Raw genomic sequence first — 19,640 nt, 5'->3', positions numbered from 1 at the left:
TACCTTTTATGAAAATTTTGTGGTGATTTTGGCAGTATTAGGATTATGGCCAGTGGTTTCTTCATTGCTTAAATTGATGTAATAGATTACTGTTTTAACTGGCATATCCTATAAAACTGAGTATTTTGGGAATGGCTGAATTGTCACTTGTGGATGGCCAAAGATGGGATAGTATAGATGCCTTAAGGTATTCCTTTGGTCTGTAATATTCTGTAATTGAAATCTGTCATCTCTCATGTGATGGCAATTGTGCTTGATTGCAATGAGCATGATGCAATAGGCATGGAGTTTGCTATGCTATAATTGACGTACAGCATAGATTCACATGACTCTGCCTGCGGCAGTTTGAAATCTTAGGCCATAAGTCTGAAGGGGCTTCTCATGCATTTAAAGCCCTATGTTGCACCTCATTTACTGTGATGCATGGAATTCAATAGCTTAGGTGAATCTTGTTAAGGGATCCATGTATTGCAGTGGTCCACTCTGATTATATTAAGCTTCTGGTGGTCTCTATGTCCAGGAATGATGTCCAATGCCGGGCCATCATGTTATAGGGTGAACTTATTGCAAGACTTCAAAAGGAAAGGATGTCAACTCCCACATTTTCCAGAGTTTCCCAATGTTTAATGGCTGGCAACATGGAGAGAATTGTGTAGTAATATCCTGCAGAGAAAAAGATCCATGCCACATTTTTATCTTTGCTACCAACCTCATTGGCTACGTCATTTTCAGTGGACAAACTAAGCATAGGCGAGGTATTTTTTTCATTTAACCTTTCAATGGAGTGAGGTTAAAGATGGGTATTAGGGTGAAGGGAGAATTTTGGGGGGTTGGTGAACAGGTTCTACTTTCTGCAACATGCAGTAGGTACCTTTTGGCACTAATGTGTCTGATAGATTGACAATTGTGGCTTTTAGATATTTATCAATTATTTCTATCGCGAAAGCTGGCGAAATAAAAACTTATGATGGAAATAAACCTGGAAGATAACAATCTTTTCAATTTTTCTTGAAATCAGGGAGGAGGGCGGCCAACAAGTCCAGTTGTAAGGACAAGGTAGTAAACGTGACCGATTATATTAACTTCATACATTACAATAGGTTTAGAACCTGCGCTGCTCCCGACAGGTAATGGGAATTATGATATCCTTGTAACCGATTGTTAACAATTCGGATGTGCAGAGGCGAGGGAATGGTAGTAATTCACCTCTGGAAAATAGTGTTGTCATTGAAAGTGGTTTAGTTTGTATTGTGAAGAAAATGTGTGGAGTAAGGTGGAATTTCTATTAAACTGATAGTGGAAATTAAAAATCAACGTACAAAGATAGTTTAATTCTCATAATTAGAATCTTTCGAGGGGGTTTAGTAAATGTAAAACACGAATTGATAGAAAATCCGTGATTATTATTGATAAGAAATTTTCCGCGCTATTTAATTTCACGTGTTGTTTGTTTGTAGCGGACTGCCGTTACGCGCAACGTTTGAGTTCAAAAATTTGCATGAATATGCTGTTGCCCTTACTCCATAAGTGAGGAAATCACCTTCTCTATGATTTTTAGTAGCAGCAATGAACGTTCTTACTAATAGATTTCTTTCTGTGTGCCTTTTTCTATCAATTATCCCGGTGTGGCATTGTTCTCATTTTTTGAAAGGCATTGGCGATCATTGTTATGGTTCACATTCCGAAGAAAGCTGCACGATTTCGGTCGAGAAGAGGTAATAAGGGGCGACTCACTTGGAGTTTAAATGTCAATTTTATTTTTCAAAAATGAATATTTTCAGGTACTTGCTTTATGATGTAAATCCACCTGAAGGATTTAACTTGCGGCGTGATGTATTTATGCGTATCGCCGTGCTCACTAAAAAGTTACAGAAGTTTGGAAATTGGACCCTGGTGAGTAAAAGCTCCGAGCGATTTGGCAAAAGATTTGAATGTATGCGCGTTAAAACTGCATTTTGACCACAGGTTTTGCCACCATGGACTTCTTTGTATCATTGGAAGTCAACAGATGTTGGTGACCAGTTCAATATACCATGGGGAAAGTTTTTTGATGTGAAAAGTATAGAAAAATTTGTCCCAGTTATCGAATTTCATGATTTCATGCAAGGTGCGTAATGAAAATCATGTATCTTTATTTAATTTTAGTCGTTTTATTAACGTTTACTTTCTGCCGTAGATGAAAAAAATCATGTTATCGACATTGTGTATGTGCTTCAGCACTTCAAGAACGCATGGGAAAATAATGACTGGAAGGACAAAATGGATGTGGAGGCATGCCAACAAAAACTGCATTACTGGTATGTCTGATGTGATGGAATTTGCAGTGATGCGAAGGAAACTTGGCACTTTTTTTGTTGCCTTCCATCATATTAATTGAGTCGGAAGTTGCCTGCGTCATATTCTAATTGAATTGAGGAATGCTTTTTCCCTGATAGAATTTCATACTGTCTCATGCGTATGAACTATGTTGTTTATTTAGTATGTAATGGGAATGGATAATTGATTTACAATTGATAGCCTGTAAAGACTGCAACAAATAGGTGAGTGTTGCCTAAAGTGCTTCCCTCAAAATGAGGGCTAATGGTAGCAACTTAGGCCAGATAAGAACTCAGTTCTTGTAAAAGCCACTTCAGTTTCCTATATCTGAATAGTATTATTCTCTCTTAATGAAACGACTGTTGGCATTCACGTGAAAATTACATGGGAAAGGGTAATGGAGCACATGAGTAGGATATAATTATTTCTGTAAGCATTGCTAACAAAAAGATTTTTCAATAACTGATTTTGCATTCAAAACATGAAATTTTCATTATGTCACCATGTTATTCTGACAAACTGAGCTAGCCCTGGGGCTTACTAGAGTACTGAGGTATTTGCTAAGGTTAGTTTTCCTGTGTGATTTTTAATCAACTTCGAAACTCAACCTTTTAGAGGAGTTCAACTTACATTTAAAACATCATTTCCAATTGAACAACTTCTGCTGACCTCAGTGGTGGTAGGGTTAAGCCCTCACATGCTAATCCTGGGGTTGTGCCTGTGTTGCTCTTAGTCAGGCAACTTTTTCAAATGTATATGAATCACCGAAAGAAGCTGAACAATTTTTCTCATTGAGGACGCAGTAATGGGAAGGAAAGGCAATAAAAGGAAATGATCAGTGGTGCAGCGAGGGGGGGGGGGTTTGGGGGATAAAAACCCCCCCAGAGCTCACAGAAATTTTTAAGTTAAATTTATTTTACTTAATTGGATTAATATTGCTTACAGAATAGTGTGAGGATTAATAAAATATCCCTCAGAAGGCCGTAAAAATCACCATTTATCTTAATTTTTTCTGGCGGCGGAAGGCCTCAGCACCTCCCACTTACCCTGGCGGGTATGCAATACCCCAAGCACCCCAGTATTAGTTGTGCCTGAAACCCCCCCTAGCCTTAATTCCTAGCTGCACCTCTGGAAATGATGACCATGATTCTCCGTTGGCCCTTCACGATCGTCGTCCATTCGGGCTCCGGAAGCAATTTCTTCACCTTTTGTTTACATGTGACGTGGGCGTTACCCTTTACGAACTGGCCCCCTACCCAGAACCAGACCCTTTTGCCTGTAATCTGTCAACTCAAGGCAGCGGACTGTGATAACAGCAAGTTCCAAAAAATATTTTAGTGAGCTTTTTCTGATCTATATGCCTATATGGTTTATTATGTACAAGTTTTAGTGTTGTCAAAGGTGTTTCTTTTTGATCTTAATATCACATGTACATCTTTCCTAATATTTATAACTCCCTTGGTAGAAAAATTTTGCCACCGGACCTTTGGTAGCATTTGCTATCAGCACCATGGCCGTCGTCGACACGACCGCTTTAAGTGAAAAAAAAGACAAAAGAAGTTACAAAATGACAAAGGTATTATATTGAAAGGCAGGTGGTTGACCTTAATGATTTTAACTCTGAAATTTACACGATCAAGCTCTGTTTACTACTGACAATGATCAGCGGAAAGGTAATAATTATATTGCTTACCTTTTTTTCCTAATTTTTTCATTAATCTTCATGCCGATATAATTTATTATCCTACAGGAAAGTATAGTCATTTCAAAATCAAGAAAAACGATTGTTTTTAGTTTGCAACACACTGACGGACAGCTGAATCATGAGGTGCTAAATCTGCAGAGCAAGAGCGTCGGGTATGAATAACTTAGGAGATGTTAAGTATCGTACTCCTGATATCGATAAATATTCTATTGGTTTGTCTACGAGTACACTGCAGTGCCACATACGATTTTTGGAATGCATATTGGATATATAGTATCAATTGGAATTTAAACAGTGGCATTTGATAATTTTAATTTTAATTTATTTTAGTTTAGAAAGGAATGATAGGAAATTTTCAGTTAAAATTAGTAATATAAATTTTAAAAACTATTTTGTAAAAGATAATCAGGGATTTATTCAAAAATGTACTTACAGGCATGTGGAAGTTTGAAATTTTTACGCTCCACAAACGAATTCAAATCACTTTCACAAATTCTGCACACTTAAGAGAACTTAACTTTCCTTCTCCACAGTCAAAGTAGAACTGAGAGTATGATACACATTTTAAAAACCTAGAAGTTCCCGTGGAAATACCCCGTTAAAACAGTCAAAGGCTCTGCTCCCCAGTGTCATAAAACGACCGTTTTCGCAGTAGAATCCTGGGGTTCAGGGATTGGAGAGTAAAGAATGTATTAGAGTCTCAGCTTGTGTCTTTCTGGTAGGTCTTTTTGTGTGAGTCCCAGGAAAAAAACTCACTTTTTCGAGATTTGAACGCTTATAATAGAAGCATGGTCCTCGATCGTATCCAAAGAAAATGAAATGAACTTCAATGAAACGTGCACTTACCTCGGCTGAAAAACCTCCACCGTCTTCACCATAGACCATTTCAGAATCGGTGTCTTGAAGCAAAGCATAAAAACGGTGAATGCTGAGCGTTAAAACCCATAAAGTTTCAATAACCTTACCGCGTCGCGGCTAATCCAACTCCCGACGCGCGGAGACGAACCCTGCCGCTCGATCGAAAAATCAATGTAATTTCCGGCGTCGCAAACTTCTTTCAAAGATAACTGCATAAGCACCTCAAGAAATCTTCAAAGAATGCTCTCATATAAGTTACTCCACTTGACTTTGCCGAAAACCCATTTGAAACTCTACCTAAATGTAAAACTTTGTCGAAAAACAGTGTCCGCCAGTGTGTAACAGCACGGTAAGAATTTATCGATGATATTCTTTAAGATTACGGAAAATTAAAGAAAAAATCCTACGCCAACAGATTATGTGGTTTTTTTATTCCACAAGAATCCACCCATAACTTCACCATCTACTTACTTAGGAAGATTTTCAGAGAAAATTGTAGACGGGCGTTTTTATGGAAATTTGTTCACGTTTGAACCTCTGTATCTCAGTAACGGGTGGGATCTATGTCAAATGAAGTACATATCCATAAATTTCAATCACTTTTAAGTATGTCTGAAAAGTTTCAAGTTTATGACTCAAAAAAAGCCATTTTGTAATTTTGTCCGGCTTTTTCCGACTTCCGCCCACTGTGCACCGGGACCGGGACTGAGGTTCGTAATTTTGTAAAAACTAAAATATCGTAATAACGTTTATTTTCCGATAGCTTGGATAGGCCTTTTCGTCGGGACCAACGATTTGCTTCGTAAAAACGAGAACTTCGTAATAACGTTGTTCGTATTAATGAGAGTCTACTGTAGCATTATTTTTACTTCCGCCTTTAAGTTATATTCACAAGCACAATGTTGTAGATAAAAGAACAGAAGACTGTACTTGAAATATTTAACACACAAGTAAAGTGTTACTTAATTGTTTCTGTTCTTCCTCTTTCAGGCTGAAGGATGATGGGTTGTATGAAGGAGACTTTTGGGATAACAGTGACTTAGTTAGTGCAAAGAAAGTGCTATGTTTATCTTTTCAAGGGTCTGCATCATTCATAATTCCTATCTTGGTGGGTGGTAGGAAAGTTGGGAAAAAAGGCTGGATCAGTGAACCTAGGCCAGATGCTCCAAGGTTAGTAAGCTCTAGTAGTTTCTGCTCAGAAGTACATCTTCATTTGTGTAATACTGTGCAAGCCGCCTCAATAGGAATGTGGTGGGTGTGTTAGGACACTAGCCATTTGCAAATAAAAAGTAAACGCTCTAATGAAGTTACCTCATCAAATCTGGGTGTTCCTGTAAATGCTGTTTTCAAATTGACAGCTTGTTTTAGGGACTTGTTTGATGCTTCACCTTCACTATGTTTCATTATGGGAAGACTAAAATCCCAGGAATATTAGGCTTGAACTGTTAAATATCAATAACAAAGCTGAACCTCTTTAAATATTGTCTGAACCCCTAAATTAAGAGCACACATTAAGTTCTAAGTAGGTACTTTTATGTAAAACTATCATGGAATAACTATCTAGTACAATAAATAAATATATATAAAAATACACACTTCGAAATGTTCCTCGGCGAGGTAAATATCATAAAAAAACCCTAGGATGGGCAGTATCAGAACACACAATAAAGAATAGAAACTCACACTCACTAAATAACTAAATTTTCGGTGGCATTACCACCTTCCTCGGAGTTAGGTAAAAGACTGTAGGTAGAGGGTAAAGGATAGCTGAGGGAAGGGGAAATAGAGGGGAGGTAGGGACCAAAGAGGGGGGAAAGAAGTGGGTTGAGGCAATTAAGGGATTAGCGGTGGATGTTTAAGCCAGGAGGAAGAAATGCTCTGAATAGCCAAATGTAACTTAATTCAATAGAATTAAGTTTGAGTGGGTGGTCTGTGGGGGGAAGGGAGGCTAAAACTGAAACATTGTAGCAATCATTGAATTGACGCTGATGAGTGGCCGCATGTTTCGCCACCGGGAAGGACGCAAAGTCAGAGGAAGTGCTAGATGCTCTGTGGTTATTGATTCTAAGGTTAAGGGGAGTTGAGGATTTGCCTATATAAAAGGAGGGACAGTGCTTGCATTGAATAAGGTAAACTACATTTTTTGAAGTACAGGAGGCCGCAGGAGGTGGTGGTAGGTAGGAGACGAGATGACTGGGGATAGAAGGAGGGGTAAAAATTGGGCAGGTCTTACATCTAGGGCGACCGCAGGGCGAAGGTGTGCTGATGGGAGTAGTGGGTGACTTCTGTAAGGGGTTAGTTGAGCGGAATAAATTTAACCCTTATCCGGGCACCTCAAATTTCTAACGTAACCGGGCAAGCAGGGCCCAATGGACCCTCCTTGTTAATTTTTCTTTTTGCTCAAGTGGGCCAACCTGCTAGCATAAATATCATTGTTTTTTGTCAAATAGTGCAAATTAATGCAAAATCAATGATTTAAAAATATTTTTTAATGTTCATAAATGAAAATTTTACATGTTAATTAGTAACAAAAATTTGGAATCTAAAAAAATTATGATTCATCCTTCATAAAATTGATCTCTGGGGGAAATAATTTAAATTTAGAATTAATTAACATAAGGGATAATTAAATATTGTTTACTTATGAAACGAGACACTGTAGAACATCAAACTTATTGTTTGAGGGAAAAAACAAAATTTTATCAACGAGTCCAGGATAGGCTACCCCTCAAAGCTTTTTTCACTTTTGATTTAAACGTCTTACCTCACTATGTTCTTTGCGTACCGATTGCTCACAGTTGTTACACATTTGTTTTTCTTCATATTGTTTCTATTATGGGCATATATATTATCTCATTTTTTGTCATACTATAATTTGATGAATGTCTTGGCTCAGAAATTCCTTCATCAAAAAGTTCTTAGCCTTTGTTCCCAGACAAACACAAGTTGGATCGTCTTTCAATGTGGACCTTAACCAGAATATTGGAGGAACTTTGAATTAATAGTCTTCTTGAATAATGTTTACCAACATTTCAATTTAGATCAGTATTCATCCACACCACATACACTGCTACTCTACTCACATGCAAGTCACTCATGAAAAACGCAAAAGGCCAACTATTTGTGCGTCTTTTACTCATGTTCGTATTTATCAACTGGTCAAGGAAATCGACTTCACCTTTGGTGCAGTTGTAGTGACAGATAATTTCAGGTTTAGCATTGACGTCTTCAATAATTTTATTATGATGCATGAATCATTGAAGAACTACCAGCCAACTTTTCATCTTGGGCACAAACATACCATTTTTGGTGAAACCATGCAATGAAGAAACCTCTTTATCACTTTTATTGGCTTGAAATTTTCCTGGAATAAATCGCTAATACTTTTCCATAGTTCCAACATAACTCAGAAGGCTCTATGCAAACTTTATAACAGAGAAATGTTTGTCACTCGTTTCATTTCTGTTCTTATTTTGGTATGGTTCAGTGAGGTGCTGTAAAACTATTCAATCCAAACCAGGCATTGCTCTTCATTGGAACTGTCCTCTACGATTGGCTGGTCATCCAAATCATCGTCACTAGTTTATTCAATGTTCAGCAGTTTTTGTGTGCCATCTTGAGACAAAACTTTTGTCTAGCCATGATCTAATAATTATAAAAAAATATGTTTTTTCATAGAATTTCTCTAAAAATACGAATTACTTCCTCAGTATTCATCTATCAGAACTTACATGGGCATGTGATGTCTTCGTGAAGGAAACTTGTAAATACTTGCCAACTCCGAAGACTGTTACTTTTACCCAAAAGAATTGCATTTTTAGGCGGTAGTTCCGTATAGAAGCCCATATTTTTGGAATCAGTTATGTGTGAAATCTTATATGCCTTCATCTACGTTGCCCAGTAGCACTTTGCTAGCACTCTACTCTTTTTTCATACATGCCGCAGTTTATATGGGAAACAAGGATGGAGGATGTAGAGGTGAAAGGTGGTGGAAAGATGGGCGGGGAGTGCAGGAGAAGGAGGAAACAGGGAAGGATAGACTGTCATCAATGTGTTAGGGTTTGGAATACAGGTGGAGGATTTTTAGGAGACTGATAATGAACAGGAGTGTTCAAATTCGAAGTGAAATCATCTGCATGCTTTCTGTATGGTAGGATATATCCTTTCCTTTATCCCTTGAATGGACGCCACAAATAAATTCCGAGGAGCAGTGTTTTTTTTGGAAACAACTGGATCGTTTTAGTGATCATTCTATAGGGGTTTCCCGGTGACTCCATCCAACTGAAGGAAAATTTCTTTTAGCATATGCCCTTCAGCGACCGCCACGGTACAATAGCAATAAGCGAAAGAATGAAAAAAACTGTCTCCATCCTTCATTTATAGACAAAGATAACAATGTTTGTTGCGTATTGTTCATTCCTCTCCCATCTCACTCTCCTTTACCAGGATTTTCCAACCGTAATGCACCAGTGACTCTCCAGCCTAGTCTATATTCCCTTTTCACCTTCCCTATATCTGCCCCTATCTTACCACCCATGCTTCCTAGAATAACATTCTGCGTACATAATCTAGTTATTTAATTTACACTTATTACATTTTCCTGCCTTGATAGCAAAAATAAACTTCGTGATTGAAGCTAACACAAACTGGATATATATGCTCGTAAGTATCCAAGTGCAGCGTGTTGCATAACTGGTGAATACTCACCTCCTGCCATACGCCACTGAGTTAGGGGTTATTTAGATGTATATGTGAACATTCCCAAATAATACTTGAAAAATGACAACATAATACCGTTTATATTAACCATCTAATGATGTCCAACTGATCGCGTATGTGAAGGGTCCATCAGACCCAGCTTGCCCGGTTATGTTAGGAAAAGTTTAAATTTACCATAAACAAAAAATAAATATTTTTTAAAATTTAAAAATATATTTTTCTTATTCCATTTATCCCTATGAACAAAGTCACAGAAGTTCACAGCACTGGGATATTTTGTTCTCATGTTATAACCTGAAATAAAGGCTGTAGGGTCCGTTGGACCCTGCTTGCCCGGATAAGGGTTAAAAGGTTTGCAGGTCGTCTGAATGTGACAGTAGGGGGTTTGGCAAAAAGATTGGCTGTTGCCTTATTGTTTTTTAGAATAGGGAAGAGGTCTTTAAGGATAGATTGCTGGGATTGTATTCCAGGAAAGTAAGTGGTGCAGAGGGAAAGGTCTCGTGGTTTGTTTCTATTGCACGGTTCTGGGGGGCATTTGTGTTTGAGAATTTTTTTACGTAGGAGGGACTCTGGGTAGCCTCTCTGGAGGAGGGAACGGTGAAGGTTGTGAAGAAAATTATTTAAGGCATCAGGATTATTACAGATACGGTGGCTTCGAATGGAAAGGGAATAGGGAAGGGAGCGTTTAGTGTGGGAAGGATGACAACTGCTGAAATGAAGGTACTGCTGCTTATTCGTGGGTTTTACATGGACAGAGGTGAGAAATTTGTTGTTGACAAGAGAGATATTGACATCAAGGAAGGTAATCTGGGAATTAGAAATGGTTGAGGTGAAAGAAAGAGAGGATGAGGAATTGAGAGTAGCAATAAAATTTTCGAGGGAATCATTACCATGTGGCCATAGGAGGAATATGTCATCAATAAATCTGAGCCAAAGGAGGGGTTTCAATGGATATTGGGAAAGGAAAATTTGTTCAAAGTGGCCTAGGTAGAACTTCCTAGACCGTCTCCAATCCACCCAAATTCCTCCTGACACCCAAATTACCATGGCCACCATAGATGTCACTTCTCTCTACACATCAATTCCTCATTCTGAAGGTCTTTACTCCCTCCGCCACTTCCTTTCCCAAAGCCCAACTCCTCATACCCCTAGCACCGACTTCCTCTTAGACCTAACTAATATCGTCCTAACGCACAATTCGTTCTCATTTAATAATAAGCATTATTTACAGATCAAAGGTTGCTCAATGGGTAGTAGATTCAGTCCCTCCTACGCAAACCTTTTTAAATTTATTCCGCTCAACTAACCCCTTACAGAAGTCACCCACTACTCCCATCAGCACACCTTCGCCCTGCGGTCGCCCTAGATGTAAGACCTGCCCAATTTTTACCCCTCCTTCTATCCCCAGTCATCTCGTCTCCTACTTACCACCACCTCCTGCGGCCTCCTGTACTTCAAAAAATGTAGTTTACCTTATTCAATGCAAGCACTGTCCCTCCTTTTATATAGGCAAATCCTCAACTCCCCTTAACCTTAGAATCAATAACCACAGAGCATCTAGCACTTCCTCTGACTTTGCGTCCTTCCCGGTGGCGAAACATGCGGCCACTCATCAGCGTCAATTCAATGATTGCTACAATGTTTCAGTTTTAGCCTCCCTTCCCCCCACAGACCACCCACTCAAACTTAATTCTATTGAATTAAGCTACATTTGGCTATTCAAAGCATTTCTTCCTCCTGGCTTAAACATCCACCGCTAATCCCTTAATTGCCTCAACCCACTTCTTTCCCCCCTCTTTGGACCCTACCTCCCCTCTATTTCCCCTTCCCTCAGCTATCCTTTACCCTCTACCTACAGTCTTTTACCTAACTCCGAGGAAGGTGGTAATGCCACCGAAAATTTAGTTATTTAGTGAGTGTGAGTTTCTATTCTTTATTGTGTGTTCTGATACTGCCCATTCTAGGGTTTTTTATTATATATAAAAAAAATATATATATAAATATATATCAAATAATAAATAAAACTATCAAGTAGTTCTGATGTGTTACTTCACAAATTTGATTTCATAGAAATTTATGCAATTCAATGAATGGAAGAAAAGAAACCGAGAGAGGCATTCCTTTTTCCAGTGCAAGTGATGTCAGTTCCTGTGTTGAGATGCATGTGGTGGTTGCAGTGAAAGGAAAAAGTTTTTAGCTCATCATTTCTTAAAAAGTTACCCATGCATGTATTTATATGAAATTAATCTACTTGGTAAAGCTTCATAGACTTTTAATGGAAACAATACAGGTATTAAATCTATTACAGATGCTATCATTGTGGCAAAGTAATTTTGACTATGTTACTGTGATTGAATTGGCTTGTTCTTCAAATTTTATTTTACATTTCATCGTATAGAGTCTGAAAAATAGATCCATATTATTTCCATTTTTCAGTCAGTCAGTTACTTCTCTGAGTATTTAAAACAAAAACTCGATTGTCTTAACCCTATTGCAAATAAGTTGATGACACCACGAAATCATGCTGAATGGTTCACTGCTTCTCAGTTAATCCTAGGGCTTTGTGTGGTTGATCGATGTTTACACTCCTTAAAGCAATCCATTTTCTTCAATTAAAAAATTTTTGCCAAAGGAGTGAATTAACCAGAACTGTAATGACATCACCTACTCATTAAAAGTGGGTGGCAACTTTTGCATTCACTTATTTTTAATGTGCGAGATAATGGCTGAATGGGGAAGATTTTTTCATTGTAACTGTCTGTCGCCTTCATCTACACATAACTACTACGCAATATTTATAATAACTACACAATTATTTTAATGTATTGTAGCTTTCGATCTAAGTGAACTACGTATATAACTTGGAATGACTCTAGCATGGTAAAAAATGGGGCTTAGTTCGGCCATGTAATGAAACCCGCACAAATGACTTCCTCCATTCAGTGCTCACTTTTCCCTGGGACTGAATACATTTCCTGTGCTAGCAATGTAAAAACTATCTCTTGTAGTGGCCATCTCCTTCCACGGCCAGCGGCCACTTCTATTTCAGCTTATGCTAATTCCACTAGACGTCAACCTGTAAGTTAGAATAAATTTTGGGAATTCATCTCTTCTTGTCCAGAAACTATATTCGAAAGATTTTCTAAAGAATATTCTAAAGCATCTGAATTTATAACGACACCGCTGATCTCTCATGGCCTACTACCATTATTTCTTCATTCATATCTCAGGCATTGGTAATGATGAAATTAACATTCGAAAACTCTAGACTGATAATCATGCCAGTTCTTGGGAGAAAATGAATTAATGGCTGAATTACTTATTCTTTGAGCACTTTTGATCTATTCCAGCATTCTTTTATCTATTCAGCAGTTATTTCCATGTGTGGCTATTTTCCTTTGACCTGTTTGGTGGCTACTTCACCCTCTTATTACTCGGGTACTAGCAAGAAATGTTGAGGGATTTAACCTTTAAATGCTTAGTGAGCCTGTACAAACATTAGAAAAAATCTGCAATCGTTGCCTGGTGTGCACATACATTGCCACAAATTTAAATAGGCCAGCATTAAATGCGGGAGTGAAGGTAGACTATTGGGAATGAAATCAGGCGGCTAAAGTTAACATAAATTATCACCTTAGCTAGCCATAATTTGACTGATTACTTAACTGAAAAATAGCATTCATGAAGCTATTTATATATGTACATATATCAGTTCGAGATATTTTTACATTAAGTTGAACTACTAAACAATGGTAAAAAAGGTTAACATAGTAAAAAAAGTAAATGTTATTACTGCAGTATCATAAATAAAAGTTACACCTACCTCCTTAAGTCTACTCTGTCTTCCTATTACCTTATCCACTATATGAAGCGGTGCTCAGACTGGTAGGTAGAATCATTATAAGGGCTCCTGTTATATTTCGTCCATTCCCTCTCCTTTATTATGGGCCTTTCTTACAGGATAGTGATGCTGGACCGAGCTGAAGTCTTATTGCATGATGAGTTTGGGAGCGCTGAATATTGGCGTTCTAGAAGGAGTATGCGCTTTGCAAGTCCTCTCATACAAGAAGGAACAAAGTTTCGTCAACAATTCTTAAATTCCTCTGATGAACTGGATGATACTGTGAGCCCAGAAGATTGGAGAGATGAGAAGCCTTCTCTGGGACATAAAGATGGAATAAAGGTTAGCACACTAATATAATGTCATTTAAAGTCATCATTTGCTGTGGACTACTAGCTGCAGTTTTTTCTTCATCTTGTTATTATTATAAGAGGATTACTTCCTCTCTTTGTTTGTCTCGTGTTACTCTCCTCTTTTTATAGTAATGGCGGGTTGATATATACCGGTGGTTAACACGTACCCTGCCTAGCCTCTTTGGGGTACTATTTCATAGGTGCAAGGAATTTCATTTAGTAGTGCAATGAGATGCCATATATAATAGAATTTGAAGTCGTGTGAGATGCCATATGGTGGCTAATGGCAGGGAAGGTGTTTAATTATCATATTGGTTATACTCCTGCCGTATAATTTGCAGGAACCAAATTGTGTTCTTCGCTCTTAGTTCCATAGCATAATTTTTTCTTGAGTTGCCATTTTTTGTGTCATTTATCCAATGCATGGATTTTTAACCTTATGTGGATGTGACATTGAGTAAACTGTCTATTGTGAATTGATCAGTGTGTGATTGATTGATCAGTCTTGTGATTAAGCAAAGTTCTATTACTCATTTATGCTGTTTCTTGTATGAAAATATTCATTTTCAGATAAAGTTTTTCTGCACTATGCCTTTTTCATAATAATACTGGCAACATTTTTTGTAACAATATCGTGCAATTAATGCTTCTGAAGTATGATTTACATTATTCATATTATGTAAATGTTTGTAATTTTCATATTTTCTGATCATATGGATTAGAATCGATTCTGTTCTGTTGGACTGAAGTAATAGAATGTCAATGAACTTTATTTTCAGGGTAAAGAAATTATTTTCTCCAAAGGTGGTCCCTATCTTTGCCTGCATCTCAGACGCCAGGACTTCCTTTGGGGTAGAAGTTCTGAGGTTCCATCTCTCAAATGGGCTGCTCTACAAGTGTTGAAGCATCTAGAAAGACTTAAACTTTCAACAGTGTTTCTTGCAACTGATGCACCTGACAAAGGTATTTCTTTTTGTGTTATCCTCACAAATCGACCCCATTACAGTGCTAGTTGCATAGTACCACTTGCAAATGTGACTTTAAAGTGGTGACTGGTTTCTCACCTTTTTATGATCTCTGTATACACAAGTGTGTCACTGATGGCAGATCAGTCACCTGTTTAAAGAAGCACTATTTTGCTGATAAAGGCCTGTAATTAATTTATCAATACAGTTTTGGCTTCAGTTCTCGCCAGAATACACCAAGAGCTTGCAAAATTCTAACATTCATGGTACAGGGGTCAATCCCTTCATCTGGGCTAAGACACACTGTGAAGTTTTTTTTTGGAGATATCCAAAGGCCTCAGCAAGATATGGACCCAATGCTCCACCCACTTGGTCACCATGCTCACCTCATTATGTAAATCAAAGCACAGAAATAGTCGGCATGTACAAAGGCAAAGCTTGAGAAGGTTTATAGTTGTATGTAATAATGCGACCATTGTTTTGCAGCCTGCAATCTGATTGTACGCAACCACTTGGAAATTGATTTCAAAGTGGTTGGGTTTCAGTTGACCCTCGAATGGCTACCCATTTTCTTGTGCTAAGTTGCAAAATGGTTGTAAGCTTTGCACTGATTTGCAACTCAAGTTTAAAAAAATCGACATGTAAGTGAATGGCCTTGTACTTAAAATTGCATCACTTAACTCCTTAGCTATTGCTAGGTATATGCCGATTTTTTTGTATTGAATTAATTAGGAAGATTTAGGTCTAATGGTGTGGAATCTGAAGAATGCGAGGCTATAGAAAATTGCAATTTCTCTCCATCTTCAAAACAATTTTTTCCTATTTTTGGACTCATAAATGCTCATCGTTATTTGTTATGCGAGGTTATTTACTTGATTTTGATGTGAAAAATGTCAAAATTCTTATCATTGTAAATTCAGTTATAAGTTTGATAAGAGGCATTTTTTTTCCTCATCATAGTCATCACTGGTCTACAATCCTAAGATTGGTTTGATGCAGCTTTCGACTCGATTCTCCTATTAGCTAATATTTTCACACCTACATATTTCTTCTCTTTCACTTCTTTCTTTACCTGTTCCAAATATTTTGTTCGTTTGAAAATAAAATCATTTCAGGGGGGAATAAAAGGGAGCATCTATTCTTTTTCTTTTAGCTGGTTGCAAAGTTATTTATACTCTGAATTGGCACCTTTTCATTATATAGTCAGTTTTGTGTAAAATTTGGGTGATAGTCGTCTGTTAAAATGTGATTTAGTAAATATTGATTTTTATTTTCCAAGATTACGAGCGTGATGCGCCCGCTCCCAGCGGGCTTCCCCCGCTCACAGCGGGCTTCCCCCGCTCACAGCGGGCTTCCCCCGCTCTTTTCAATGCAGGTCCACGGAGGGATAGGCGCGTTTCTAATTTTAAAATGTAGAAAAAAAAGGCAGGGTCTTATGTACAAATTTAATTGGAATGTTCACGTACAAATTGAGGTCAGAGGACCTCTTTAAACACAACATTGGAAGTAATTACACTATCCTCTGTTAAACACACATGATGACTCCTACTTATGTTTCAACAGGAGACTTGAATGTGGAATCAGCCGCATTTTGATAAAAGTTATTTAAAGAATGTTTGTGCACAGTTAAAGTCAGGAATATTTAGTTTTTTTGTTTTTTTTTTAATTATGTAAAAACCAATTTTAGGAAACAATAGCAATATTTAGGAAGTAAGATATGCTGTCGCATGTTCTCTGATAAATTCTGTGCATTTTGGTACCTCATTTGTAGAGTTTGGTTGCGTATAAGTTGAGAAAAAGGAATCTATACAGTAGAAATAATATAGAAGATTGTTTGGATATTGTTATTATGCTTTTCCTTGGATGTCAGCATTTACCCTATTCAGACCAATATTCAAATTTATATAACTATATAGAAAACACTATGAGTGCATACTGGGATGGATTCTGTTGATAGAGGAGGTTTGTGTGATTTTTCTTTTTCCTAATTTTTTTCTTAGTATCATATTATGGTGTATTGTTTCTTTTGCAGAGGTAGCTGAATTTCGTCAGTACATTGGCCCAAACTATAATGTTATGCAGTGGAAGCCATCCATGGCACAGAAAAGGCTCTACAAAGACGGGGGTGTTGCAATTATTGAGCAAATAATTTGTCGCCATGCAAGGTAAATGAGTTATTTTATGTGCTTTTACGACTGTGTGCTTTTGTACTCTGCATTTGTATGCTGAAAAGGCTACTTGCCAATCATCTTTTATAATGTCAGTGTTTCTGCAGTATTTGAAAGTTCCTACACTTTATAAAATATTTCAGAGACTTATCTCAGTGGTAATTTACGTGCTAGGAAAATTGAAAGGAATTATAGGCCAAATGAGGCAAATGAAGGCTATTTTTCTGGGAACATAAGCAACACTCAGATACATCTGTTAGAGGTCTACTTATGTATAAGATCATTATATCTCATGGAATGTTTCTGAGGTATTTGGTGCTATGTGGGCAGTTGAAAGCTTATGTGATATTTCCCTTAAAGTATGCAGATCTGTCTTGTAATTGCATCTTTTCCAGTGGTGCAGACTCCATGGGGCCTGAGGGGGCCCGAGCCCCCTCAAAGATTCGTTTGGGGGGGCGGAGCCCCCTCAATAATTCAGGAAAATAATTTAGTTATATCATGCTTCGTGAAATCACAAAAATATATTTGTTTTTTTTATTTCCCATGCTTGACAATAGTTACCTTTTAAAATAAATTCAACAATGTGTTAAAACAAATCATAAGGTAGTGCGCAGGTTAACTTAAAACAAGTGGTATGAATCATGATAGTGTTTCGGTGCTGCGACACACTTTGAATTTAACCTCTTCCCGGAGCAAGACCTCCGAGGGCCACCCCAATATTTTTTATAAGTCGGCGCCTCTGATCTTTTCTACCACGTTTGTGTGTTTTAAGATAATGTGATTGTGTTCATATCTATTTTAAGACCTTCATTTCAACAATTTTTTTCTACTTCTTAACAGATACTTCATCGGTACCCACGAGTCTACTTATTCATTTCGCATCCAAGAAGAGCGTGAAATATTAGGTTTTCATCCAGATTCAACATTTAATCGTCTCTGTGGGGGTGATGTACCTAGTACTGGTGAGGAATCTCGATGTGAAAGGCCTTCTCGTTGGCGTATTGCCTTCTAGAAAGTGGTAATATTCTAATTTTTTAATATACCGATTTTTTTGCCATATTTATATTGAATTTGTAATACGTTTTAATATACGATGTGTATGGATTATGAAAATATAATATTATTTACAAGGTTGTGAATTGTTTTCAACATCTAGTAAATGTAAAGTATGCTCTCCCCATTGGTAGATGTGGCAACATGGGAACTTTTGATCTTCCATGCAAAATAGAAATGGATTAAGATATAATCATGTCATTTGATTCTGGCATTTACACTTTCACTCTTATTTTGCTAATGCTGTGGTTGGAGTCCGTCGAAAGATTCTCCTCCAGACTTTTTGTTCATGAATACCAATAATGCATCCAATTATTTAGTGGAATATGTGTGCCGTAATGAGCCCAGTTTTTAGAAATAGATGGATCTGGTAAACACCCTAAAAATTAACCTTTTTAACCCTTTCGAGACGGCGGAGTTTTCGTCTTAGCATGACTGCTGTACTGAGCCCCAAGCCCCTGAGACTTCTTTCTCGTGGTACCGAGCATTTTTGGAGGACATTCGTTAAGAAGGGTCTCGCAGATAATCACACACTCTCAGCTCCAACCTTTTGGGACCCCCCCAGTGGGGACTCCGCATTATCTTGGACTCCGAGGGTAGTTGTGCTCCCTCCTTTCCGGGTTTACGGCCATACCTGTAGCATTGGTTCGCGGTCAACTCATGGATTGCTTATATGCATTTGGCACATGGATAATTGTTGCTTGCACGTAAATTGCATTCTTTGAATCGAATCCCTCATTTTTTCTGAGCATTGTCAAATTTTAAACGAAGTTTGAAGGCCAATATTAACGCATTTAATGCAGCAACAATTTCCATTTTGATGTTTATACTGAACTCGAGAAAGAAGTTAATATTTATCGTAGAATTTCATTTAAAATTGTAAACGTTGCTCAAAAGACAAAGGATTCAATTCTTAGTTCATATTTCTTGGGAAAAGTACAAATATTTATTTTGACAACTGACTGGATAAACAATTGCATGACCGCAGTCCCTTACCGCTAAGAGGGGTAATAAAAGACGAGGGGTCAGGGTACCTGCTTCCAGATTCCGAGGGTAAAGCCTAAACCCAGCAGTATTGGGTCCCGAAACAAAGACGTCGTACACCCGCAACCGTCATAAAAGGGGGAGAGCTAGAAAACATATATATTCGGCACTCGTTCACTTGTGTAAGAAAGTCTTCAACGAAAATATACGGCTTTCATCTCCCAGGTCAAGAAATGCCTACACATATATTTATGTCTTTAGTAGGGAAAAGGTTAATGGGTAAAATGAAATAGAGGAAAGCAAATGAGTTTAATGATATGATTGGACATTACATTTTTTTTAGATCATCCTGAAGGGTAAGGATAATTTATCATCTTATTCATTTCGCAACCAACAAGAGTGTGTAATATTGGGTTTTCATCCAGATTCAACATTTAATCGTCTCTGTGGGGTTGATGTACTATTACTCATGAAATATAAGTACAGTCGGATCCAGATTTAAGGTTTTCGCATTTAATGTTTTTCCACATTTAGTGTTTATTTTTTGGGGTCCAGATTCACTCCCTATGCGAGCAATGTAAAAATTATCCTCATTTAGTGTTTCCGCATTCTGCATTTTTCTGCATTTAAGGTCATAAAAAATTGTCCCACACAAGATATTTTTGCCCGATTTAATGT

The 19,640-nt window shown here is 37.6% G+C and overlaps 1 protein-coding gene across 1 annotated transcript; it reads left to right on the top strand.

Moving 5' to 3' along the window:
* The first annotated feature begins 1,466 nt into the window (after positions 1-1,466).
* Positions 1,467-18,058, top strand: LOC124165673 (GDP-fucose protein O-fucosyltransferase 2). Its single transcript, XM_046543153.1, has 9 exons — positions 1,467-1,715; positions 1,782-1,893; positions 1,966-2,107; positions 2,177-2,297; positions 5,870-6,049; positions 13,559-13,781; positions 14,572-14,755; positions 16,790-16,922; positions 17,766-18,058. The coding sequence occupies exons 1-9, from the start codon at positions 1,567-1,569 to the stop codon at positions 17,935-17,937; spliced, it is 1,416 nt and encodes a 471-aa protein (XP_046399109.1). The 5' UTR covers positions 1,467-1,566; the 3' UTR covers positions 17,938-18,058.
* Positions 18,059-19,640: the final 1,582 nt, after the last annotated feature.

The sequence above is a fragment of the Ischnura elegans genome, chromosome 9 (genome assembly GCF_921293095.1).
Source record: "Ischnura elegans chromosome 9, ioIscEleg1.1, whole genome shotgun sequence".
Classification (NCBI taxonomy): Eukaryota; Metazoa; Arthropoda; class Insecta; order Odonata; family Coenagrionidae; genus Ischnura; species Ischnura elegans.
This window is presented reverse-complemented; position numbering and strand designations above follow the sequence as displayed.

Coding starts and splice junctions, on each gene's coding strand:
- LOC124165673 (XM_046543153.1), top strand. CDS start 1,567: ATGAACGTTCTTACTAATAGATTTCTTTCTGTGTGCCTTTTTCTATCA. Junction 1,716..1,781: donor ACGATTTCGGTCGAGAAGAG/GTAATAAGGGGC, acceptor GAATATTTTCAG/GTACTTGCTTTATGATGTAA. Junction 16,923..17,765: donor ATAATTTGTCGCCATGCAAG/GTAAATGAGTTA, acceptor ACTTCTTAACAG/ATACTTCATCGGTACCCACG.